The sequence below is a fragment of the Diabrotica virgifera genome, chromosome 4 (genome assembly GCF_917563875.1).
Source record: "Diabrotica virgifera virgifera chromosome 4, PGI_DIABVI_V3a".
Classification (NCBI taxonomy): Eukaryota; Metazoa; Arthropoda; class Insecta; order Coleoptera; family Chrysomelidae; genus Diabrotica; species Diabrotica virgifera.
Genome location: NC_065446.1, coordinates 205,718,500 through 205,745,962, shown reverse-complemented (window position 1 = coordinate 205,745,962; position 27,463 = coordinate 205,718,500). Strand labels below are relative to the sequence as shown.

At 33.7% G+C, this 27,463-nt stretch overlaps 2 protein-coding genes across 2 annotated transcripts; both read right to left on the bottom strand.

The window, feature by feature from the left end:
- Window positions 1-521: 521 nt before the first annotated feature.
- LOC126883796 (serine/threonine-protein phosphatase 6 regulatory ankyrin repeat subunit B-like) lies at window positions 522-5,065 on the bottom strand. The gene is made up of 2 exons (XM_050649466.1): window positions 4,545-5,065; window positions 522-4,269 (listed from the first exon to the last, which is right to left on the bottom strand). Exons 1-2 carry the CDS (start codon window positions 5,063-5,065, stop codon window positions 522-524), a joined length of 4,269 nt encoding a protein of 1,422 aa, XP_050505423.1.
- A 221-nt stretch (window positions 5,066-5,286) lies between these two features.
- LOC126883795 (uncharacterized) lies at window positions 5,287-27,463 on the bottom strand. The gene is made up of 3 exons (XM_050649465.1): window positions 27,387-27,463; window positions 21,635-21,728; window positions 5,287-6,759 (listed from the first exon to the last, which is right to left on the bottom strand). The coding sequence occupies exons 2-3, from the start codon at window positions 21,689-21,691 to the stop codon at window positions 5,287-5,289; spliced, it is 1,530 nt and encodes a 509-aa protein (XP_050505422.1). The 5' UTR covers window positions 21,692-21,728; window positions 27,387-27,463.

The following is a 27,463-nucleotide window of genomic DNA, read 5'->3' as shown; positions in this document are numbered from 1 at the left end:
CAGATTAAAATAATTTTAGACAAAGAAGAGGGATAATAAAGAGAAGAAATACATGAGCAAAATGAATTAAAATTGTTTGCTGTGACTAGGGAAGAAACCGCTGAGATTTAGTTGACTAAGTAAAGACTATTTTATTGTTTTTCTAATCTCGTGTAATTACAGTACTGTCCAAGTTTTTCGTAGTTGAATTAATAGGTTTGTTCTAGCAAACAGTCAAACTAGTTAGAAACCGTCAGCAAACAGTTGGTCAGTGAGAGAACATAATACAGTCACCAGTGCTATCCCCTCTACTCGCGCTGGTCCGCTATTCGCTGATGGTTTCAAACCGTTTGAAACTGATGCTAGAACAAACCTATTATCTAATATATTTTTCCTGATTTTCATTAAGTCTAAGATTTGTTCATTAGTGGTTGTATGCTAAATCGCTGTTTGTTATATTCTATTGATACAACAATATAGACGATAATATTCATTATTGTTATATAGCTTTGTGGCCTAATATTTCCTCTGATAGATCAAGATCACTGCATGAAACTTTTAAATATAACTTCAATTATTCTTATGGCTTTCCCACGTACAGCTTTGTGTAGAACGGTATCACCTTTATCATTGCAATCGTTAATATTTAATTTTTCAGTCTTTAACAAATCGGTGAAAGCTCCAAGGGAGTTGTTAAAAGCTGCAACATGGAGTGGTGTATCCCCATGAATATCAACCAGAGTTGGACTCATATTACACTCATCAATTAGATATTTAAGAATTTTCGTAGAGTTTTCACACGCAGCAATGTGTAAAACAGTTTCACCCTTTTGGTTACATGTCTTAATATCCAATTGTGGGCATTGTAATAAATATTTACAGCTTTCTAATGAGTCATTGGAAGCTGCGACGTGAAGAGGAGTATTGCCTTTTTCGTCTACAACATTAATGAGGTGCGGATAATTGTTGACTAAGAAGGATAAAGCTTGTACAGCATTCCCTTGACTCGCTCTATGCAAGGCAGTTTGTTTCATTTTATTTGTAAAATTAAATAAATTTGCGTAAGCAGGTTCTGACTGTAGGTGTTCAATTATTTTTGTGGCATTTCCGTATGCAGCCCAGTGAAGCACGGTATCTCCTCTATTGTTGCAATCTTTAACATCAATTTTCTCGGATTGAAGCAGATATTTGAATGCTTCTAGTGATCCATTTACAGCCGCAATATGGAGAGACGTACTACTATCTTCATCAGATAAATTTGGGCTTAGTTTATAGTCATTTATAAGAAACTTAAGAACATTCATAGAGTTTCTAGCAGCAGCTATGTGTAAACTAGTTAGACCTCGATGGTTACATGTCTTAGTATCTAATTTTGTGCGTCTTAATAAATATTTAAAACTCTCTAATGAATCGTAGAGAGCTGCTTCATGAAGAGGAGTATTGCCATCTTTATCTACACTATTAATGAGGCACGGATAACTGTCGATTAAGAAGGTTAACGCTTCTACAGAATTTCTTTTACAAGCTGCGTGCAAGACAGATTGTTTCATGTTATTTTTAATATTAAATAAACATGCGTAAGCAGGTTCTGAGTGTAGGTATTCAATTATTTTTGTTGAATTTCCATATGCAGCGTAGTGAAGCACGTTATTACCCATATTGTTGCAATCATTAACATTAATTTCCTCCGATTGAACCAGATACTTGAATGCTTCTAGTGAGTCATTCACAGCCGCAATATGGAGAGGCGTATTACCATTTTCATCAACTAGCTTTGGTTTTAGTTTATAGTCATCTATAAGAAACTTAAGCACTTTCATAGAGTTTCGACCAGCAGCTATGTGTAAAACCGTTTGACCATTTTGTTTACAACATGTATTATTATCCAATTTTGTGTATTGTAATAAAAATTTAAAACTTTCTAATGAATCGTAGAAATATGCTTCATGAAGAGGAGTATTGCCATTTTCATCTAAAACATCAACGAGGTACTGATAATGGCTAACTAAAAAAGTTAAAGCCTCTACAGAATTGTTTTTACTAGCTTTGTGCAAGGCAGTTTGTTTCATTTTATTTTTAATATGAAATAAATGTACGTAATCAGGCTCTGAATGTAAGTATTCAATTATTTTTGTTGCATTTCCGTATGCAGCTTTGTGAAGCACGGTATCACCTGTATTGTTGCAGTCATTAACATCTATTTTCTCAGACTGAAGCAGCAATTTGAATGCTTCTAGTGAGTCATTATAAGCCGCATCATGAAGAGGTGTATTACCGAATTCGTCCTCTAATTTTGGGCATAGTTTATTGTCATCCATCAGAAACTTAAGCACATTCATAGAATTTTCATACGCAGCCTTATGAACGACTGACTCACCACGTTCGTTGCATTGATTAACATCAAGTTTGGCCTGAGTTAACAAATACTTAAAAGCTTTTAATGCATCGTGTGAAGCTGCTGAATGCAAAGGTGTATTTCCGTAATTATCTACCAGATTTAGCTTTGTTTCTGCATTAGTATTTCTATTAAGTCCCATAGTTAAATGTTTAATTACATCTATTGCGTTGCTAGAAGCTGACCTGTGTAATAAACTAACACCTCTCTTATTTTTAGCAGTTAAGTTTACTTTGTTGTTTTCCAAAATTATTAGAGCATTAAGAGAATTGTTTTTAGCTGCATCATGGGCAGGAGTATTGCCGTATTTGTCAGGAATATCACAAGCTAACTTACAAGTAAAAATTAAATATGTTAAAGCATCTGCAGCATCTCCCCTCGCTGCACTATGGATGATTGTATCACCATCGTTATTTTTTTGTTCAAAGATATGTCTGTATTTATCTTTTGAATAAAGATATTTGATTATTTTTATAGCATTTCCACCTGCTGCGCTATGTAAAACAGAATTACCTTTGTTGTTGCAGTCGTTAATGTCCAATTGAGCAGTCTCTAATAAAAATGTAAAAGCTTCCAAGGAATTAGTGGAAGCTGCTTCATGAAGAGGTGTATATCCGTAGTTGTCAACTAGTTTTGGATTTAATTTATACTTATTAATTAGACAAATTAATATATTGACAGCATTTCCTGAAGCAGCTCTGTGTATAGGACTTTCTCCGTCTGTGTTTACAGCACTTAAATTCAAATATTTATTTTTAAGTAATAAGCTTTCAGTCTGTTGATCCACCCGATTTAATAATTTTACCGTTTTTGGAGGTTTATAAGAAGAAACAAGTGAAGAATTATTCACACAAAGTAACTCGCTTTGTTCGAAGTATTCCATTATATCAAGAGAGTCAAACTGGCAAGCATAATGAAGCGGTGTATCTCCATTTTTATCAACAGCCGTATATTCCAGTTTATATTTTGTTATCAGTGTTTTAAGTAAAGTAAGAAAACCTGCTTGTGCAGCCCAATGAACAGATGTATCTTCATCTTTATCTTTAACGCTTAAATCCAATCCAAGATCTGTTAAATAATCAATCAAGTCAAGAATAACATCATATTCTACCTTACACCGAATTCCTTTTTGCTGATCCTTCCGTATAAGTTTTAAGTACTCATCAAAAAATGTTATTGTTTTAAAATTCTCCCGATATTTCATTTTTTCAAAGATCATATTAAAATATATTTTGTATTTGTCTGAGTCCCAGCACATCATTATAATATAATGAAATACAGTCAGTCCATTTTCATCAATGCAGTTTATTTCAGCACCTTTTTCTACTAAGTACTTCACAAGATGTGGATAGTGAGCAGATAGGTGCAATGCCGTTTCACCAGAAGTACCCCTATGATTAATAACCTTGGAAAAACCATCGTATTCGTGAAATACAAATTTGACAATATTAAAATAGCCTTGAAATACTAAAAGTGATATACTTTCTACCCATCTTTGTTCACTAAGTGCCTGACCAAACTCTTTACTAATCTTCTTGAGACCTCTATCTGATATTTTGGTAATGAGAATTTCTTCAAAGAATCCAGATACACCGGCATACTGTGAATTAAGGAAAAGTTTGTTAAGAAGAGCTAAAAGTATAGAGTCGCTAATACGTTTATGACTGAGACAATTCCAAATGTATTCGGCGGCAAAGTACTCTTCAAAACTTTTGTGAATAAATTTAAATGCTCCATTTTTTTCTTCGAATATTCCAATTGAAAGCATCGATGTATTTATAGAGGGGGATATATCAGTATTGAAAAGTTCTTGTAATTCGCGTGGAAGGCTCTTGCTAGCAGCAAACTTTCTTGTTTTTGTTAAGTAAGTACCAAAAGCATCTCTTACAACAATACTGTTAATGACACAACGGTCACATTTTTGTTGTTGAACAAAATTGTTTTTCTTCTCTTCTAAAAAAGCTTATAAAACTCATACACACTTAACGATTTAGAAAATATTTTTGATATATGCTCTAGATGATCCTCGTTGTTTAGTAATATATCGATTAATAATCTTAACGCAAATGGAGTTGAACAAAATTTTTTAATTCCCGGTGCTTGTGCTTTTAAATCGCGAAACACTTTTTTTGTTTTCTGTAAGCTAGTTACATTTTTAAATGTAACGTACTTCTCAAAAAAAATCTCTTGATCTTTTTCATTAAACGGCTCTACCACAATTGTTTCCACGTCAGGCTTATTTCGAAAGATAAAATCGTAGTTCCTGCAGGCCATTATTACTAATAAAACGTTCAGATTCTCTAAATTTGATGCATCAATCAAATCTTGCACTTCATGAATGTACTCTGAATTATTTTCGTCTATTCCATCGATTACGATAATCTTCTCAATAGATTTTAAAGCCTGTATTTCGAAGTTACCTCTAGTATCTTCACTGTAGCTTAACAATCCTAAAAGACTGAGATTCGAACTTTTATTTTGTAGATACTCTGCTGCTTTTGATAATTCTATATTTATTATCCATGTCAGTCGGGAGCAACTATAATCAGTCAACTTTCGCGACAATATTATATTTTCTAAAAGAGTTGTTTTTCCAGCTCCTAGAGGGCCAGTAAGTACAGCTACTTTTTTATTAATCGTATTTAGTTCTTTGAGTAAGAATTCTTCAGAAAACAAATTCAGGAAATCCATACTCAAATGTCGAGGCACATAGTATTTTTCTGATGTTATGGAAGGTATTGAATATTTTCCTAAAGTTAAAGGTTCCTTTTTAATTAATTGCGATATAAATAACTCGTCAGTTAGATATTCTATCTTGCAAATTGTTACTATATGATCTAGCTAGTACAATATGTTGACCTTGGAATTCTAAAACTGTTGGATTTCTCAAGTCTGAGTCATCAGTGGATAACTTATATAACTTTAATAGATTCTACTAGTTCTATGTACGATTCTCTGTTTAAATCACATGATTCTCCTGCAGATTTAAAAAAGGAAGAAATATAAGACTTATCCATGATATCTGTCGACTTACAACCATCCATTAAATTTGCAATCTTACAATTATTTAACAGATGTTTTAATGTTACAGCTTCACCTTGAAATTCAATAGTCGTGTTACATACTATTTCTTTTGTATTTTCATCGAATAGATTCAAGCGGATTTGATCGTTTTCAACCTTAGTATCTTGAAACCCGAAATTTTTTGCAATAATGATAACCTTCTTTTGTTTATTAGTCTCTAATATTCTCGATATTTTGTTATATATTTCTTTACTTTGATTCTCGTCCATTTCGAGAAAAGAAACAACTAAATATTGAACGTTTTTTATTTCAAAACATTCCACAGTACTTTTAATCGTTTTGTAATTACTCTGTAAAGCTAGAAATAGTACTTCTTTGAAGAACATTTCATCGGGTTTGTCTTGTTTCTTATAAATCTGTTTTATACTGTTAACTATTTTAGCTAAATATAAATCCAAATTATGTTCAACTTTGATTAAATTAATGGCAATTGAAAACTGATAGGGATTTAAAAAAGAGATTTCGTAATTTAAAAACTGTTGAATGCATCTATCATTTTCCTCTCTATACCAAATAAGTCTCATATAATTTTTCGTCATAAAAACGGAATGTTTAGAGCCCAAATTTCGCCAGTAGTGAACATGATTTATTATATACAAATTTTTTAACGAAGGGTTTTTTTTCTCCATGCTCATAATGAGGTCAGAAATTTGTTTATCAATTTGTTCTATACTAACTTTGATGACCACAAATTTGGACAGAAACTCTTCAATATCAGTATGATTTAGAGAAATATTTCGCCACGTAAGTTTGTCTTTATCGACATCGCTTATATTTTCTTGATAAGTTTTAACTTCGTCAAATTTTTTGCGATGTTCTTCTTGAATACTACCCATTCTAACTTGAGTTCCAAATATTTTGTTTATTATATTATTTTCAGATATTCTTTTAGAGTTAAATGTACTATCTGGTAAATTGGCATTGGTACATAATACTATAGCGTTCGTCTTGAGATCTTTAAACTTCCATTTTATGTCATTATATGACAGAATATATTTGTAAATACTAAAATTTTCAGATTTTGGATTAGTTGACCAGAAGTTCTGATGAGAGACTTGTTTGTTTTCCTTAAATTTTGCCTGTAGTAATAAGCACTCATCATTAATTTTAAATACCAAATCGTCGAATTTTCCAGCCTCTATATACTCATTTGCTAAGCTCCAGTTGTCAAAATGTTTGAATGCAGCCACTGCAAATAGGCAATGGAGTTTCCATTCATAGTCAGTGCCTAGATTTGCGACTGGGCCTTTAGGATATTCTCCTACCGCTTTTTGTGTTTGTACCTTTCGGGTCTGCTTGTCCTAAAATATATAAAAGTGTGATTGAACCATAAAGTGGTACGAGTACAAAATATAATAAAAATATACGAAAAACAACTTTGGAATATTTTCAAATACAATTGGATATGGTAAGTGAGTCAAATATTTGGATATGGTAATTGAGTCAAGTATTTTCAAATAGTTTAAGTTTGAGTTGTGGTTCGAATTATAATTTGACAACATTTATGATTTCATTTTATACTACCAAATATACAGGGTGTAACAAAAATACAGGTCATAAATTAAATCACATATTCTGGGACCCAAAATTCGATAAATTAAATCACATATTTTGGGACCAAAAATAGTTCGAATGAACCTAACTTACCTTAGTACAAATATGCAAATAAAAAAAGTTACAGCCCTTTGAACTTACAAAATGAAAATCGATTTTTTCTAATATATCGAAAACTATTAGAGATTTTTATTGAAAATGGACATGTGGCATTCTTATGGCAGGAATATCTTAAAGAAAAATTATAGTGAAATTTGTGCACCCCATAAAAATTTTATGGGGGTTTTGTCGCCTTAAACTCCCCCCCCCCCCCTTAAATCTTGTGTACATTTCAATGAAGTTATTTTTGTGGTACCATTAGTTGAATTCAATATTATTAAAACTTTTTTAGCTCTTATGTTTACATTAAAACTTTATGTTGTTCCTTTAAACCCCGCAAATGGTTGTGTACGTTCCAATTAAACTATTACTGGGATACCATTAGTTAAACACAGTGTTTTTAAAACTTTTTTGCTTCTTTGTACTTTTTCAAGAAGGCACCTTTTATCGAAATGTGGCTTCTTTTTATGATTCAAAATACATAATATACATACCTAAAAATGTAAATCATAAATAAATTTTCCTATTATTATAAAGTCTCGATAATCGTACTTAACCATATACAAATATATGGTGGATTTGACAAATATTCAAAATATCTTGATAAAAACTGACTTTTCGAAAAAGTACTAAGGGGCAAAAAAGTTTTTAAAACGTTGTGTTTAACTAATTGTACTACAATAATAATTAAATTGAAACGTACACAAAAGTTTAAAGGGGGGGGGGGGTTAAATGAACAGAACCCCCATAAAATTTTTATGGGGTGTCTAAATTTCACTATAATTTTTTTCACTATAATAGTTTTCGATATATTGGAAAATATCGATTTTCATTTTGTAACTTCAAATGTCTGTAACTTTTTTTTGTGCACATTTGTACTAAGGTAAATTAGGTTCAATCGAACTATTTTTGGTCCCAGAATATGTGATTAAATTTATGACCTGTATTTTCGTTACACCCTGTATCTAGTTCATTTCAAGGATTTACTGTCTAATTTCTAAAATCAATTGTTTTAAAGAAGTCTCCTGTTTCGGTAGTCGTGAACAAAATGACATCCTCGTCAGATGAAAATATAGCAGTAGGCCAGTCAACAAAACATTCAACCTAGGAATTTTGTACACTAAGATGAATCGTTATGTAACTTTTTGCATTCGATTCGGGAGAGTGTTAGGAAATTTTGTGAACTAAATTGATCGCCGGGAGATGAAAATTGATGAAAATTTTGGGAATATGAATTGCATTTTAAACGTGCATTTCGAAGAGATGGAAAATAATAAATGGATGGAAAATAAAAAAATTTAGAACTCGGGAAGTATTGACAGAAATGAATTTTAATACTCGGGGGTTTTGTGGGTCGCTGAGTACGAATTTCACGACCGCGATGGTCTCCGAGTTACCTGGTGTCCAGACTGACCAGGGTGGAACTCGTCGCTTGGAGTTTTATGTTATAATCATTCAAAATCAGTCAATAACCATTACTCGGGGGTTTTGGGGGTCGTTGAGCAAGAATTTTATGACTGCAATGGTCTCCGAGTTACCTGCTGCCTAGGGCGGAACTCGTCGCCTTAAAAATAATTCATAACTATTATTCGGGGGTTTTGGGGGTTGCTGAGAATGAGTTTCATGTCGGCGATGGTCTCCAAGGTACCTGGTGCCCAGGGTGGAACTCGTCGCCTAGAGTTTTATGTTATGTTATGTAAACCCCCGAGTAATAACCATTACTCGGGGGTTATATGGGTCGCTGAGCAAGAATTTAATGTAAGCAATGATCTCTAAGGTACCTAGTTGCGTGGTTCAGTTTGCATTTTTATTGAAAAATATAACTGACTCCAGGTTACAAGCGTTGTCAATGCAAAGGTGGTTGTAAAAGTAATAAGTGTGCATGTCGGGCAAACAATACTATTTGTAATTCCAAATATTATGGTTCACTACCTTAATCAAAATAAAAGTGATTAGTCTTCAAATGTTAATTTAAATAAAAAATAACACATCATGGATAATTTAACTGGCACGATGCTTTAATAACACTATATGGCGAAACCGACATATTAACACTGAGATGAAGTCAAGAATTTATAAAACCAGTGTAACGGCAACAATAATAAAACACCGCTAAACGCCGTAAAAATGAGTGGCGCATACAATATTCCAGCTACAAAAGATCTGATATGAATATTGCGTGGCGCGAAAATGTATTTTCATTTTGATGCAAAACAAAATTTTAGTTTTATTTTAAAAGATTTTTCCATAATATTTGCTTAATTTGAAGTGAAACTGCAACACAAAAGAGTAACTTTGATACAGTTTGAATTTTGAAACTCTTGTGGTGCGTTTACTTCTTTATAGGAATGGGAAAAACCTACCGGTTTAAACCTAAAACCGGTTTTTTTACTTCGTAGTAACCGGTTTTACCGGTTGTTTTTTGTCATGGTTATAACCGATTTTTTCTTTTTAAAGTAAAAACCGGTTATTAGGTTTTTACCGTGATTAGGATTAGTTAAGGTATTATTTTGGATCCCAATCATAATTATTATTCTCAAGTAATTATTCCAAACAAAACCATAATTCAAATTTTATGTTATTTTATAAAATACAGAAGCAAACTGAAAGTATAATCTCACATCAGCCAGAAACAATTATTAAGTTTTATATTTATTTATTTTTATATTTCCTTAAAAAGGTATTTGTAATCATAATATTTACATAAGACGTGATCTGGTTGAATTAGACGCAAACATCATCCATTTTTCACACTTAACTCTTGACATTGAAAGTGGGTGAATGACTTTTTATGATTACCAAAAATAATGCTCTGACTATCAATATCGAATTACTGATTACAAATACGAATCTCCAAGAATTTCGCTACGTTTTCAAAACGATACACTCATACAGGAAGTATTAAGTGAGTTAAAATGTACCTATTCTACAAATATACAAACGTGTTAAAAGTAATACATGTTCTTTCGATAGTAAGTACTAATTCTGATCATATTAATATCGAGCCGAACGGAGTATCGCAAACTAAAATGTATTGTAAATGTAATTTTTTAACCTATTGGATTAAAAAAAACCGAAAACCGGTTTTTCCAAAAACCGTTTTTTTTGGCCGGTTATAACCGCCAGGTTAAACCGTAAGCAAAAAAACCGGTATAACCGAAAACCGGTGTTTTGTCAAAAACCGCCATCCCTACTTCTTTAGCAAATATTATGGAAAAATCTTTTAAAATAAAACTTAAATTTTATTTTGCATCAAAATGAAATTTTATATCTCCACAATGAGCTCCACCCATTTTACGGCGTTTAGCGGTTTTTTATTCTTGTATGAGGAGTTTTTCAAAGTTTTTTTTTATAAATTATGAAGTTGAATGCAATTTTTCTTGATTACCCGTTAAGCTTTATAAATGGGCGCCTTTGTCGCATTATCTTCCAAATGATCTAGTGTCCGTCGAATGTAAACTAGATTTTTTTCTATTCGAAATAGATTGAAAAAAATTATTGGGATGGCCGGTTAATGAACTCGGATTGCCCATTGCCAGATCAAATTTAGCGTCGTAACCACTACAACTACATAAACCATTTTGGGAATAATCGTTAATTTTATTATACTGTTGTAGCTTAATAACTTCTAAACGGCTTAACCGATTTTGATCACTAAACCTGAGTTTTAAACTTATTGGCAAGTAGTATCTGAGGTCTAAGGTGCATCTAAGGTCAAGTATGATAACTGAAGTGTTACAGGAATTATTGAGCTTGAAAAACCGTTTTTCCCATAGGAAATAGATTTGATCATACGTATGAAGCCTATAACTTAAAAATTCGAATTTTCCCGGATATGAGGTATACACTGTCAGCTTCGTCTAGAGTCCTTCTACAAACGCCCAGTTATTGGCGCAAATTGTAGGTTGAAATTTTGAGTAATTATTGTCGAAAAACCAAAATTTTCAAAGTTTAGTTTTTTAGTTTTTCGGCGATACTGAGCCGTGTCTATGTCTGATCCTGACAGCTTAAACACCATTTAAAAGTTAACTCAACACTATTGATTTGGTGTATTTGCGGTTCTCCTGTCTCTTCTTGAACCGAAGATATGTACCCCCAAAAAATATGCCGTTTTGTACCTACCACGTCCTATAGCTGGCTTATGGGTAGTCAAAAGTCACAAACTACATCGGTTCTGAATTGGTCCTGACCCCCTCTTTAAACACAGAAAAAAAATTCAGATCGGTCTAACTTTTCCAGCCACATACATACATACATATCCACAAACATTTTCCATTTTTTAAATAGAAAATGAGTCATATTTCTGAGCTCGGTAAAGGTCGGACTTAAATTTTCGAAGTGTTTGGGAGTTTTGGGGACGAGAATGGGCCGTAAAATCCACACCCTTGGACCAAAATGTATGGTTGATATATGAATGAGTGTCTTTTTCTGAACTTAAAGATGGGATTTGGCACAATTTTCAATTCCGTCAGATTTAGAAAATCGAAAATTTCGTGTACCGTAAAATGATTTTGACCGATTTTGTACTTTAATCCTATAAAAATCATATTTTAAATTTTGCTACATTTTTGTATATGCAAATATGTTATGAGTTTAGGCGTCTACTTTCAGTAGCTTAGATTATAATTACAAGAAAATAATCATGACTTAGAAAAAAAAAATAAAAAATGCTTTTGGCCAAGTTCACCCCATCTGGGGGGAAGTTGACCGTATATGCTATTTGCCTGTTAAACTTATTTTTTAGAAAGTTCTCTAAGTACGGTAAAGTACAGTGAAGTTATCTATAAAAGCCAAATTCCGCCTTACTACAGTGCAATGACAAAAACATTATTTTCTAACAAGGTTAAAACATGTTATTTAAACTCACATTTACCGCCAAATATGTTTGATATACTTATTAGAGAAAAATGGTTAAATTTTCAGTACATATTTACCGATGGGTCAAAAGACGCAAATGGAACGGGCTGTGCAGTATTCCACGAAAATAAAAATTACCATCATCAATATAGCCTACCTATTGAATGCTCAATATACACAGCAGAAATGATAGCAGTAATGTTTGCTGTTCAGTATGTACTACTGAATCCAACTAGCAATTATGTTATATTTACTGACAGTAAAAGCGTGGTGGACAGATTGAGTAACATTCAAACAGTCAAACACATAAACCACATTGAATTGAATATTCTTAACACTCTGTTTGAAATTATACAATTAGGAGTAAATGTAACAATTGCTTGGATTAAGGGCCATTCGAGAATAAAAGGCAATGAACTAGTTGACAATTTTGCTAAATCAGCTTATGTGATCGGAGAAAAAATAAACAAAAATTTAATTCCAGCTTCAGATATTGATACTTTTAGCAGACAAAAACTTAAAAATAATTGGCAATTGCATTACAGAGAATGTAATACTGGCTCAAATTTTGCTCATTGTAACCCTAGGATATTCTCAAAAAGATGGTTTTACACAGAATATAACAGACATTTTATAAAGACCATTAATCGGTTGAGAGCCAATCATGCTCTTACGCCATCTTACATGCATAGAATCGGCTTGGCAGAGACTCCCAATTGTACTTGTGGCAAAATCGGAGATCTAACACATGTCATATTAGAATGTCATTTAAACATAAATAACATAAACGACCTTTATAAGGACTTAAAAGATTTAAAATGTTTTTTGCCAATAATCCTAAATACTTCAATATTTACAAATGATATGGAAATACTTCATCTCATTTATAAACATGTTAAATTATGTAAATACAAGTTGTAAACGTAATATGTAATAAATAGGCATAATTTGTTAATGTGATTTGAAAAAAATTAAAAAAAAAATAAAAAAAATAATAATATTAAAAAAAACAGAAAATAAAATAATAACAAAAAAAATAAACAAAAAAAAAAAGAAAAAAAAGGAACAAAAATAAAAAAGAATAGAAAAAAAAGTGAAAAAAATTAAAATATATATTAAAAAAACACAGTAAAATAATTAAAAAAAAACAAAATAAACAAAAAAGCTACACAATGTACCAATGTATCTATAAAACTAAAATTGTAGAATGTACTTATGTTATAAGAAATTTATGACTATGAATCTGCAATCAATCAGAAACAAGTCTGGCTAATTGGCTCTGCCAAAGCCATTTTTCAAAAAAAAAACTTATTTTTCTTTTAGGTGGGGTTAATTTGACCGTTTTTTAAACCGTTTTTTAAACCATTTTTTTTAATTCGTTATATCGGTGGATTAACAACCCTTGGAATATTAATTCTTTTTTATTTATTTAAAAATGAATTCTTAGATATTTGTAAATTTGAATCGTTAAAAATAATTTTAAAAGTTATACAGGGTGGCTGAAGTATATCAGAATAGATATTTTTCTAAGTTTTTTGGTAAAATTCACCCCAGCGGTCAAAGTAACCCCATTTTACGGTATATAATATATAGTGTCGCGTGTAGGGGGCTGTGAGTGTGCGCCACTGTAATGACATGCATCAGAAACAAGACCCGATACAGCCACAATACAAAGACTACTGGAAACGGCAGATATGAGAGTACAGAGAAGAATTACAGGAAATATGCTGAGAGATCGAAAGAGGAGTGAAGACATTAGAACATAATGTAATGTACAGTGTATAAACGAATGGACACTAAATAGAAAAAAAGAATAGAATAATCATACAACCAGAATGGGGGAGACACGTGTGGTCAAAATAGCCAGAGTTAAATCACGAATCGGTGTTTAGAAGAAGTATTGGCCGTACGTGCAAAAAATGGAGTGACATTTCCCGAGTTCTACATTATTTATTTTCCATCTCTTCGAAATACACTTTTAAAATGCATTTTTCTTATGTACAAAATGCAATTTCATCTACCGGAGATCAATTTAGTTCACACAATTTCCTGACAATCTCTCGAATCGAATACAAAAAGTTGCATGACGATTCATCTTACTGCACAAAATTCCTAGGTTTTCGACTTTTTAGTGCTTCGTTGATTCGCCTACAGCTGCATACTTGCTAGTGACAAAGCTTAAAAAAACATACCAAAAATTTTGGGTTTAGCCATTTTATACGATAAATTTGGGACATAGGTCTTATATAGTGGCACAGGAATTGAATAGTGATCCTGTTAAATTATGATAATTACTTAATTAATCCTGTTAAGATGCCTTTGTCTTTGGTCATATGAAGAGTACAGAGGAAGAACAAGGAATGTCACATTTTATACATATTGAGATAAACACCAATAACACTGTTCTACAAAAAAAAACTTTTTCTTTTTTTCTGACTATCTGGCACTTGATTATCAATGATTTTGGTCTCCTAAATTCAGATTTACTTTCAAAATTTCTCTATCAGGCACCGTTTTTGAGTAATTTGAATTTTTGTTTGATCCATTATTTTACAAAATACGCCAGTGGAATAAAAGACTTTTTAAGGCAGGACCAACTATACGTGGGTTAACTGATGCCAGCTAATATATATTACGAAAATATATTTAAAAAAAAATAAAAAAAAATATTTTTGTCCCCTACACCTTTCCTCCTTAGATACCCCACGTGAGAATAATACACATTTTACGTATGTTTTTAGCTGCTGTATATTTAACATGAAAACTAAAAAGTTTTTACAAAATATTTTTTTTAATACTAGTAGAATATATACAAAGATAGAAAAACATAATTTCACATTTTATTTTTTGCTTTTGTATTTATCGTCGCAGTTTCTTTTAAGATTCCAGCAGTAGTCTGCAAGCATTGAAGGTTGCCATTTTCCCTCATACCTTTTTTCCATTGCCGCTATCTCTTGATGAAAGCGTTCTACATGCGCATCTGATACTTTGCTGCAATCATCTGGTAAGTAGTCTAAATGGGAATGAATGAAATGAACTTTTAAAGACATATTACGTCCCATATCTTTATATGCATTTAACATTTTCTTAACTACATCTTTATAGTCTTCAGAACGATGTCTTCCCAAAAACTGCTTACATACTTTCTTGAACGCAATCCAGGAACGCTTTTCTTTTCTAGACAAAAGTGTGTCGAAACTATCGTCTTTCATCAGATACTTTATTTGTGGTCCCACAAATACACCATCTTTAATTTTTGCATCAGACAGGCGGGGGAACTTGGTAATGAGGTAAGCAAATTCTTGGCCATTTCTATCCATTGCTTTCACAAATTGTTTCATTAAACCCAGTTTAATGTGAAGCGGTGGTAAAATTACATCTTTAGGGGCAACAAGAGTTTCATTCGTCACATTTTTCTCTCCAACTATTAATTTTCTGGTTGGCCATACTGTTCTTACAAAATGTTCTTTTCGAGCACGACTATCCCACTCACATAAAAAACAACAGTACTTCGTATATCCTCCTTGCATGCCAACATGTTAGTACATGTTGAAGCACACCATATGATTCTTTCGTCAAACTTGCATAACTAATGGGAACCGAAGATATTAAGTTACCGTTATGAAGTAAAACAGCTTTTAAGCTTGTTTTAGATGCATCTATGAATAGGCGCCAATCAGAAGCTTTATATGGTCTATCCAGGGCTGTCATTAGGCCTCTGATGTCCTTACAAAAGGTCATGATGTCATCTTTCTCAAGAAACTTGACAAAATCAAGCTCTCTGTCTCTATAAACTGTTACACGTGTGTTTGGCTGTAAAAGCTTCTATTCTTGCAAACGTGAACTCAGAAGCTCTGCCTTACTCTTACTTAGACCTAAATCTCTGACCAAGTCATTCAATTCACCCTGAGACAAAAGATGCGGCACTACGTGTTTAGAAGGCTCATATGTTGGGTCTAATGCAGACAAGGGCTCTTCATTCTCTGAGTTATTTTCCCCCGCAGAAGTGTCCAAAGGTGTTTCTGCTTCTGTTTCTGGCATATTCTCAATTACACTATGGATTTTATCTTCATCACGGGGAACTGGTCGTACAGGAATTTCTGCATTATGAGGTACTGGTCGTATAGCAGAAGATACGTTTATGGGGTATCCTATGTGTTGTTTAGACTTCCTGCTAGTAAAACCCCGTACATTTGTTAGACAAAAGTAGCAATCTGTAACATGATCCTTGGACTCGCGCCATACCATTGGAACACCAAAGCCCATCGAAACAGGTTTTCCATTCCACCACTGTATCAACTTCACATAACAGTTCGCACAACAAAAATGTGGCGCCCATTTTTTATCCTGATCACCAATGGCACAACCAAAATATAGTTTGTAGGCTTTATGTACAACTGGAGACATTTGTTTTCTGTGTCTTTCAAAAATGTATTCACCACAAATATAGCAGAAACTGTCTGGGTTATTGCGGCACTTATAACGTGACGACAATTTCTCGGACACTTAACACACTTGACAACTTTCTATAAGAACGAATTAGATGAAACTAACCCCACCCATATTGTTACATTAGGTTTTATAAACTGCCATGCGCTCATGCGCACGAGGTTAGAGGTACCGCCTCCGCCTTGTCGAAAGTTTGTGCTATTATTAGATCCCTCTCTTTTGTCTGTCCTATTGTGTTGTGAGGATTATAATAATCCCGAAAATATAGTTTTAGGTATATTTTTGCCCTTGGTTACTAATTTGGTAGGAATTACCAGGTAGATATTATCCTACATAATTGTATTTTAATTAGGGTAATTTTTACCTGAATTTTACCATAAAATACTAAATATCTCAAAATCTGTGCCTGATAGAGCAATTTAAATTAAAGATTCTGATTTAGAACGAAAAGGCCATTTAGGATCAATCATCAGTACCCCAGAAAAAAATATTTTGTAGAACAGTGTAATATAAAGCTTTAATTCTTATGATATCTAAAAACTACTTAGTAGATTCTTAGCAGAATTCTAGCAATTCCTTTTCTATAATTTGAATATAATATAAATCTATATTAACTTAATAATTTAATAATGTCCCAAGAAACTGCTAACATTCCTTTTTTTTCAGTGGCGTGCGGACAATCCTGGTCCTTCGCCTGGATACAAATTCTTAGAAAATTTATAAAGACTGATCTTTCTGTTTATTGTCCTGAATCGATAGCCTAGTCCAGGGGTCACCAATTAGCGGACAGCGGTTCGCATCCGGACCGTGAGCTAGTTTTGTGCAGACCGCGATTTAATTCAGAATATAGTGTTTTGCAATTGAAAATGTTTGGCCATGAAAATGTGTACTATGTTTGTCAACTTATATGTGCGTAGCCGCTTTTCAAGAAGGAACTTTATTAAAAATCGGTACAGATCTGAGCTAACAGATGAATCTCAACTCCATACCTAATGAAAATTATTTGAACTAAACTCATTCCAGACTTCAGACAGGTGTAAGATTTTTTTACATAGAAAACAATTTTTTAGCTAAATTCAAAGTTATCTTTTTGCCCGAAAATGTATTTTTAGGTTTTTTGGGCGATTTTAAACAAAAAAGGTTTCTTATCATTTTTCTTAAAAGTTGATAGTTTTCGAGTTATAAGCGATTTAAAATGTCAAAAATGCGAAAATACGCACACACATTTTCGAGGCTTGAAAACTCATGTGTAAATTATTAGTTTTCCGGTTGACTAGTGCTTAAATTGAAGCTTATACATTCAATTTCAAGATTCTAACGAGTAATCGGGGCTTATTTCAATATAGATCGTTGTTTTTTAATTGTTAATCGCCGGTCGTCGCACTTTATGATGCGTCTCTGTCGCACGTATACATATTATACGTACTTATGCCAAAAATCCCCAACAAATACTGGAGATTTATTAAAATTTTATAATATATTATTAACATAGTTTTTTTAGATACCTAATTTATTTATTTATTTATTCAATTAATTATTGCCAATGTGCTAATTAAATACGCCAATCATATAGTGCGATACGCACCACATAGTTCGACTTGCCGCCGCGGCGGATTAAGTGTCGAGAGGACGCGTATAATTAACAATTAAAAACAACGGTTTAAATTAAAATGTGTCCGATTACTTAAAAGAAACTTGAAATTGAATGTTTAAACTTCAATTTAGGCACTTGATAACCTCAAAAATAATTATTTACACATGAGTTGTAGAGCTTATTTTCGCATTTTTTAGATTTTAAATCGCTTCACTCGAAATTTATCAACTTTTGCGAAAAAAGATCTTTTTTGTTTAAGACGACCCAAAAATGAAAAAAACATTTTCGTGGAAAAAAACGTGATGTTTTGAATTTGTTAAAAAAAGTGTTTCAACAATTTCTGCCTAAAAATTTCGCCCGGTACCCTTCTGATTTGTTGTTATGATGGATATATTTTTTACCAAGTACAGTAGACTCCCGTAGGTTCGGCCACCTCGGGACTGGACCCTAGGCCGAACTTAAAAGTGGCCGAACTAACCGATGCCTACCTAACAAATGCCCATTTATTGTTTGTACAGATCTAGCAAACACAAAACACTTGCACATTCTGTAGAATACAACATAGATACTCTGACACATATTTAACACAGACGAAAGACAGAAGGTTACAAAGCACTACAAAACAAAGTTGCAGAACTGTAAGTAGGACTAATAAAATTTAAAAATATTACTATACATTGGTGGTTTGGATTCGTAAACACTTAAAAAATCTACTATTTTTTTCTTTTTTAATGATTTTTTATGTTCAAAGTCAAGCCACTTTTTAATAAACAATATATCGATGGCAGTTGCTTCTTTTTGCTGTTTGATATAGGTAGCTGCCAGTTTCAAAGCTGCTTTATCTTCAACGTGGCTTATTTTATTTTCTTCATCTTCCTCTTCTATCTAAGCAGCATCTGCGTCGTTATCTTTCTCATTTTCCTGGCGAATGGCACACTCGGCGATTTCGTCGTTGTTCAAAACCTTGTTGTGTAGCTTCTTTTCAAACTTGATCCACTCCAAAACATCTTCTTCAACAATGGGACCACAGTTCGGTAGTTGCTGAAGGGCACGTAATAGTGCTGCATTGTCATCAGGTTCGTTAAAAAGAATGTTGTTTGGCTCATTTTCTGTTGTGTTTGCTGGGTCAATCTTATTTTCTATATTTGGCCAAAGTTTTTTCCAAGATTTTAACAACATAAACGTGGAAACTCTCCCAATGTATTATCCGTCGCAGAAATCAGCGTGGATGGACACAATTGTTCAGGGAATAGTTCGCTTACGAATTTGTTCCCAAAGTAAAAAAATATTTGACAAAATTAAAACTGCCCATCAAAGCACTTCTACTTCCTGACAACGCCCTTACTCACCAGGAAGATATTCAGTGTGACGATGAAAAAGAAGTTAAACTGCTATTCCCAGTCTTCAACAGCCGATAGATCAAGGTGCCACTAACTGCTTCCAGAGGAAGTATCGCCGAAAACTGCGATGACAATGACAAATAGGGGTCATTGTGGATGCTCGAAGCATTTGAACACAAGTCGACCATTATCGTCTCTCTGGTGACTTTAAACTCCGCAGCAGATGTTTCTTTCGGGGTGCAAAGTTTTTTCTGGGCAGAAGTTTAAAATTTAACCCAGGTTCGTAGACGTTGTCTATTTGCTCTGGGCTCAAGTTTAGGTCACCGATGATTTTTAAAAATCTTGCACAAAAATTGGTGGCCGCTACAGGCAGAGAGCCGGCCGGACTAAGAGGAGACCGAACTAACCGAGGCCGAACTTACGGGAGTCTACTGTATCCACAAAGAAACCGAATCAGAACAACCGGATATAGGTAGCATTAGGTCCGGACCCCAGAAGTGTCACAGGTTTTCGAAACGGACCGCCAGGGAAACTAATTGGTGACCCCTGGCCTAGTCGATAGTACACAGTTTTTGCAACCACATGGCGAGAAAAGCCAAAATTAATGAAAAAGTGACATTCCTTGTTTTTCCCCTGTACTCTTCATATCATATAAACATGTGTGTGCTTCGAGGAGGGCCATAAAATCCAAAGTTCTTGCTATCTCGTCCGCAATGACTACATAAGCACCACAACTGGCGATAGCGACTCGACGTGGGATGCAGAGCTGACAAAATGGTTGCGTTGCAGTAGAGTTGCCTTTTAGTGGGTGAAAATACGTGTGTTTACACGTGAAAATACATTAGCGTTGTCGTTGCGTTGCAATAGGCTGGCGGTCGCCAGTTGCTTTTGATGGGAACACGGCCTAAATAAATGCCAAGATGTTATTGGTGAATTCGAACTCGAAATAAGAAGCGAAAACAGAAATAGGCTAGAGAAATTTTGTCAAGAGTTTAAAATTATAGCGACAGATATATTTTTTTAATTACATACTAGCATGTAGACTCTAAACATGGAAATCATCTGTTGATAAAAAGAGTATTATTATAAATCAGATAGACCACCTGCTTATCAGCAAGATATACAGTCTAAACCTAAACCATCTAAACTATTCCTTTCTATTCTATCAATTAACGTGTCTGTGGTATTTTTAATCTATATTTAATGGCCCCGTTGATAATTCTATCAGGCCTTGATATTCTGGCGTTTTTTTCTAAGATAATCCATCTCTACAAGCTCCAATTTTCTCTTTCCTTCAGTGTTGAAAGTTTACACTTCACTTCCTTATATTATGACAGACTCCGCAAATACTTTTACATTATATATTGAAGACACCATACTCCAATCACCTTCTTTTCATTGTGTATTCGTTGTCTAATTTCCTCTTGTACTAGCCCATCTGTTGATTACAACGCAGCTAGATATTTAGATGATTTTACCTGTGTTATTTCAACATATTCTGTTTCTTGCACACTTTGTTGAGTCCTATTCTTTATATGCTCCGTATAGTATTCTCGGCACAAATTTGATATCATAGGAGTGCTACTTTGTATTTGGGAAGTACCCAATTTGTACCCAAATTCGGTTGGGCAGAGAAAACAAGACATGTGAGCTCCCACGTCGCATAGGATTAACTTGGGCAGCGTCTTGTAAATTAAAATAAACCTATATTTAAATTGGACTTACCTGTATGCCTCAATAGGAAAATCTTTGACCAGTGCATGTTACCTGTACTCACTTATGGAGCGGAAACATTAACACTTACAAAAAAAGGCAGTGAACAAGATTCGTATAACTCTGAGGCCTGTGGAGTGCCAGTTGTTGGGTATCTCCCTGAGGGACCGAATCCCAAACGAAGAAATACGTCATAGAACAAAAACAACAGACGCTGCCGAAAGAATCGCATTGCTAAAGTGGAAATGGACAGGACACGTCGGCGTCGGCAGATTATCAGACAACCGATGAACAAAACGTATTATCGAGTGGAGGCCAGGACAAGAGTCACTACGGAGCAGGGGATGTCCACCAACCAGATGGACCTATGATCTGAAGAGTGCTGTAAGTAACTAGATGCACGCCGCACAAGGCAGAGACAGATGGAAACTGGTGAGGGAGAGCTATGTCCAGCAGTGGACGCGTACAGGTTGATAATGATGATGATATTCTATACTCTAATTTCTACTCCTATTTTATGTTGTAAATACAAATCCATTATACCACAAATACAGACAATCAACTTCTTACCCTCGACGGAACACTCTTCTTCCGTAAATTTAGCCCATCCGCATTATCAGGATCCATCGAGTCGGCAGTTATAGACCTTGATCTTTTGGATCAACTGTAATTAACAATATTGTTGTAATTAAAAATAAATGTCTTATCATACTTACGTAAGATATACAGGGTGCGCCATTAGTGCGAGTAAGTCAAATTACTCGTTTATCGTAAGAGATACAAAAAAAAATTATGGTAATGGTATGGTAATGGTAATAATAATAATATCATATGACATTTTTGCCGGGGAGATCCTTTCGAAGAACTCCGGCGCCATTTACATCTTTAACCCTGTTTCAAGTAACTAGTGTCGATGTACACTAGCAAAGGGGACCGAAGGCTTAACATGCTCTACGAGGCACGGTGAAAAGGTTCGTATCATTTTTCAAAATGAAAATGGATTGTCGTTGGCGGGGCTCGAACCCGTGTGCTCTGGCATATTATGAGGCCAGTAATCATGCCGTTGAGCTATGACCGTTCACAATTATATAGTGTAATAAATTGATAAATTTTCCCCCCGAACCACCAAAGGAGAATTAAGAAAGAACATATGCAAAAATTTATGTAGGGTGCAAAGAAAGCAAAATATGAATAGGTCATAATATGTAGCAGACAGTGTGATTTTTTATTTGCCATAAGTACGTTATCAATAAAATGAATAAGCGTCGAAAAAAAAAAATAAAAACTGGATCCCGCCAAAGGATACGGCGCCACTGAGCTGTAACGGTTGCTTATACGAAAAAAATGCCTAGGACCTTATTTGTAGGGAAAATAGTGGTCTTTATTTCTGTATAGGTTTTGTTTTAATAAAATGCATATATTATAATGAGAAAATCGTAAAAACCTGCTCGCTAAACTTATTTTCAGAGTTATGGGCAGTTTCCGCAGGGATGTTGCAATAACCATATATATTTATGAAAAACCCTATCGATGGATCATAAGCCCGTATGGGTCAAAAAGCAAAAAAAAATTCAAACCTCCGTTTTATTTTTATTTTTTGACTACAGGGATTGCACCAGGAATTGCTTTTGGTATCGATGCATGGGTAATCAGAACGTACACAAAATACTATATTAATAAAGGGCATGGTGTGGGAAGGATTCCAAGAAAACAACTTTTTTTAATAATTCTCCTTTTTCCGGGATGGTTCAATGGAAAAAATGGGGGTGCATTATACAAATTTGTAAATAACACCAGTACATGGATAATCGCTGGGTAAAAGTTTTTTACGCTAGCATAAATGGTGCAGTGCATGAAGTCACGTATCCATACAAGGGCGAACCCTGCTCCGTGTAGCACCTCCACATAGTGGATACGTCGGCGAACCCCGCGCTCACCCTATTCGATCAACCGGTTTGCGGTTTATATGTGGGGGTGGGAGAGCTCATAGCGTATCCATTCGAGCTGCTACACGGAGCGGGTTGGTTCGCCCTTGTATGGATACGTGACTTGAGAGTTATAGCAATCGTTATGAAACCAGTTCAGCACAAAAATAATGATTAGCAATTTAAATTAAGCATAAATTGTAATTTCGAATACCAAATTTCGAATTCCAATTGTGAGTTTTTTCAAAAATCGTGGAAGATATAAGAATAAGCTAAGGCTGTGGGAATCACGTAATGACTCGCTTAAATCTTTTGCTCACTCTGCTTTGAATAACTCAAAACATTATCTATTCGTGATGATAACTGCTGGTCCTAAAAACTATAATCGTGATTGTAATGCAAAAAATCCTGTTCCTTTTTGTAAATTTAACGTCAAAAATATTTAGTCATCATCATCATCAATGGCGTTATAACTCTTCGAGAGTCTTTGCCAGGTTTACTATTTCCTTTTGTTTGTCTGTCCTGTGTCACTATTTCCAATTTTCTCACTCTCATTGTCTCCCAATCTTCTCTGACTGCATATTTCCACCTTTTTCTAGGTTATCCTACAGACCTTCTCCCTTCTGGCCTCTCCCCGAGCAGCTATGGCTGATTTGATTTATGGATACATTTTTAAAGTTTTTTTCCTACAAACGTGTTAAAAATGCAACTTTTCGCACTCCATAGGAGCGTTAAAAATGTTACCTTTCAGCACTGGGTGCTTTAAAATTTTTAAGGCATTGCAGTTAAAACTGAAATGTCAAATTTTGAAATCAAACGTCAAAATATTCTTTATATTTCATTTATTAACATTAATATTAACAGTACAACTTGCGCAATTTAAAAAAGGTTTTTTAGAAGGTTTTTTAAATTTAATTTAAACTGTATTATTGCATTTTTAACATGTAGAAAAAAACTATTAAACTTTGTTAGAATATACAACAATAAAAGTAGATGTTGTTCTATATTTACAGAATCCTCTATTTACAGAAATTTACAGTCACGTGACACGCTGTCACTTTTGTAAGGACGTTTTAGTATTGACTCTTATGGGATTATTTTGTTAAACTTGAATATTTTATTTTGTAGTGATAATAAAGGAATACAAATTGTTAGAATTCATTAGTTATTCTTTTATAATGTCATTGATAGTTCAACGAAAATATTTTTTGTCTTAATAAAGATTTATTGACATAATTTGCGATAGCGAGGTTATATAGGACATACCGTATCCGTACTTTTTGGAGTCAATTCGGATTTATCAGAGCTAAAAATCTAAAAAGTGTATGTAATATGTACAAAACTTATAAAAACGTAAATAATATTATTATATCATGTGTATATTGCCACATCCTTTGATATATAGAAAAAGTTAACCTCAGTTCATCCTTATAACAGCGTTAATTAATTTTATTCTTTGATTTAATTTTTTTTGGAAACGAGGAAAATAAAAATACTTTACATCACTAGTTTTTCATGTATTTTTACAGTGAACGACACAACAAATAACATGATATGGCTTTTTTTTAAATGTCCCATTTAAACATACAATAAAGCGTCCTTATAAAGGTTGAAGCAACCGCCACCATGAGCAGGTCCGTGGATTTTGCTTTAACACTTTGTTAACGCTCAGAGCGAATAGGCAGTTTTGATGTAATGTCAAGAAAAATATAAAAATGGAATGTCAGTCAAGTTCAAGTAACAGTTTTTGTAAGTATTGTCCTGTAATTGAGAATGAATAAGTTATAATTGTTGATATATAAGACGTTTGTAGAAATGATATTGTATGATACACGTGTTAAAATTAAATTTTTAAGGCACTCATGTGAATTGCAGAATTCGCTTCACTCATTCTGCAAACCTTCACATGCGTGCCTTAAAATTGTATTTTTAACACTTATATCATAAATAACTATAACTATTATGGATGCACACAGATCCTCAATTACGCTTTTTAAAAACTGGATATCGAATAGTAATGCCCATAAATTTGTTCCCAAAAACACCAAAAAAGTCAAAATAATCGAAAAGCTTTTTATAACTTTTCTTGCGATGCGTGGAACGAATTTTTGGCATTACAATCACCATTATCGTTTTCAGAGCCAGCAGTTATCATCACGAATAGACAATGATTTGAACAGAGTTATTCAAAGCAGGGTGAGCAAAAGATTTAAGCGAATAATTACAACATGATTCCCAGAGCCTTTGCTTATTCCCCATATCCACCATTTTTGAAAAAACTCAGAATTGGAATTCGAAATTTGGTAACCGAAATTACAATAATTCATGCTTAGTTTTATTTGTTAATCATTATTTTCGTGCCGAAAAGTGGTTTAATGCTGATTGCTGTTACAACTCTAATGCACTGAGGCTGAAAAACATTTGCGTAGATTGCATTCACGGGAAAACTTTTAGAGAACTATGCGGCAGCAAATATTTCTTGGGGATTTTTGTCCGGGATTTTTTGTGGGGATTTTTGTCCATGGATTATTTGTCCGGAGATTATTTGTGGGGATTATTTGTGGGGATTTTTTGTCTAGGGATAATTTGTGGGGATTTTTTGTCCGGGGATTATTTGTCCGGACCCCTGATAGCCATATGCTATCCCGGAATAAATTGTAGGAAATATGGTGCTCTTCATATTTCTATTAACGAATTTTTTGCAAAAACTTATAGGAAGGGCTACGTTTCGCAAAAACCACAAATTACCCCCTTTAAAGTGATGAAAATGGGTGTTCTGGGGCGAAATGTTTTAAGAAAAAGTTAGTCTCATAATAAGTACCCCTCTATACCAGAAATAAAAATAAAACCCGACTTGTGTCGAGTTTGCGAAGTTCAACCTTTTTCCTACACTACTGTTTTCAAGTGAACTTTAATATAGAATTTATTCCAACCTGTACCGAACATTTTGATTCTACATATTCTATTTGATTAGGCTACCAGTCCTAGTCGGTGTTTTTGTCATTTTTTGTACAATTAATTGCTATATTAAAAACGTTTTGCATATTTTTGTTTAAAGATATATTTACCTATACAATAAAAAAATTGAAACTTATCCCAATATGAATGGGGTATCGCAATCGCATTAAAATGCGCAGTGAATCTACCTGCAAAATCTTCGTTTATTCCACAGGCAAAACATTTACTGCTGGTTTTTCCTAGTAGCATGGACCGGAAATTATGCCAGAAACATATTATGAAAAAACTAGTTTGGATTAGAGATTTAATAAGTCAGAACGACTGTTAAAGGAGATAGTAGTTGAACATCTTTATTCTGGTTGGAATGTTATGCTTTTTCCCTGCTCATTTTTTCCCTTGCCTATAAATAGTTTTTATTGATTTTATCTTCGATTTCGGCATGACTATTTTAATATTTTCAAATCGTCAGTAAACTTGCCAAGAGTAAATGACGCTTAAATGCCAGCATACGGTATACATGAAGCCAGTGAGAAAGCAAGTGAAGTGGGCAGGTTACTTGCCACAAGGTAGGTACTTGTTTTTTGGAGACGTTTACTTGAGTCATATTTTAAGGCAAGGAAATAAAAAAGAACTCAAGCTAAACAAAAGGCAAGTACCTTGTGACAAGTAACCTGCCCAGTTTACTTGCTTTCTTACTGGCTTCATGTATACCGACCTTTAGGGTAGTAGCCACTGGGAACACCAAGTCAAAATTTGTGGCCCAGTCAATTTGGAGGGTTAGCTGGTTTGTGGTTCGATTGGCATATATTTTTGTGTCATCGCATCATAATCACTCATTGGCATATAAACCTTAAAAAGCAAATGTCCATTTTGCTATCCAAAGGATAACCAAATAGCCATCATTCTGGCACAGGTGTATAGGAAACCCTATAAGAAGATGGCTGGATAACGTAATAAGTTACTGGTTAGAAAATATAAGAACAATGATTGTTAAAGACTGGAACGTTCAGTGCGAGAACAGGAAAAGTGTCACGACATCAGCACAGCATGCACCAAGCTATACTATAACTGACAGAGGAATAATCCACTTCAGCCAAAAATCGGATTTTAAACTAGGAATTTACGAATTTATAATCCCTAGGGATTGCTTAATAAATTAAGTATGAGATATTTAAATAAACGACAAATATTTTATGATTGTGATACATAGATAATAATGACCACTCTCACAGTAAAACAAACAATAAAAAGTGTCAGTGTGTCTACGTTTTCTTAGTAACCTAGTTTAGGTCAGGAAACACAAAATACGCTATAGTTTACTAATTTGAATACTGCTATTCTATTTATAACCCACACCCCACACCGACATTATCTTAATAATATTATTTTATAACCTCAAAATTTTAAATCGTAGGAAGAAATTATTAGTAGGTACTTACCTGTATGTTTTATTAAACTTACTAGTTATATTGGTGACATCCAAATCATAGTAGAATTAAAAACTTGTGTAAGTCTA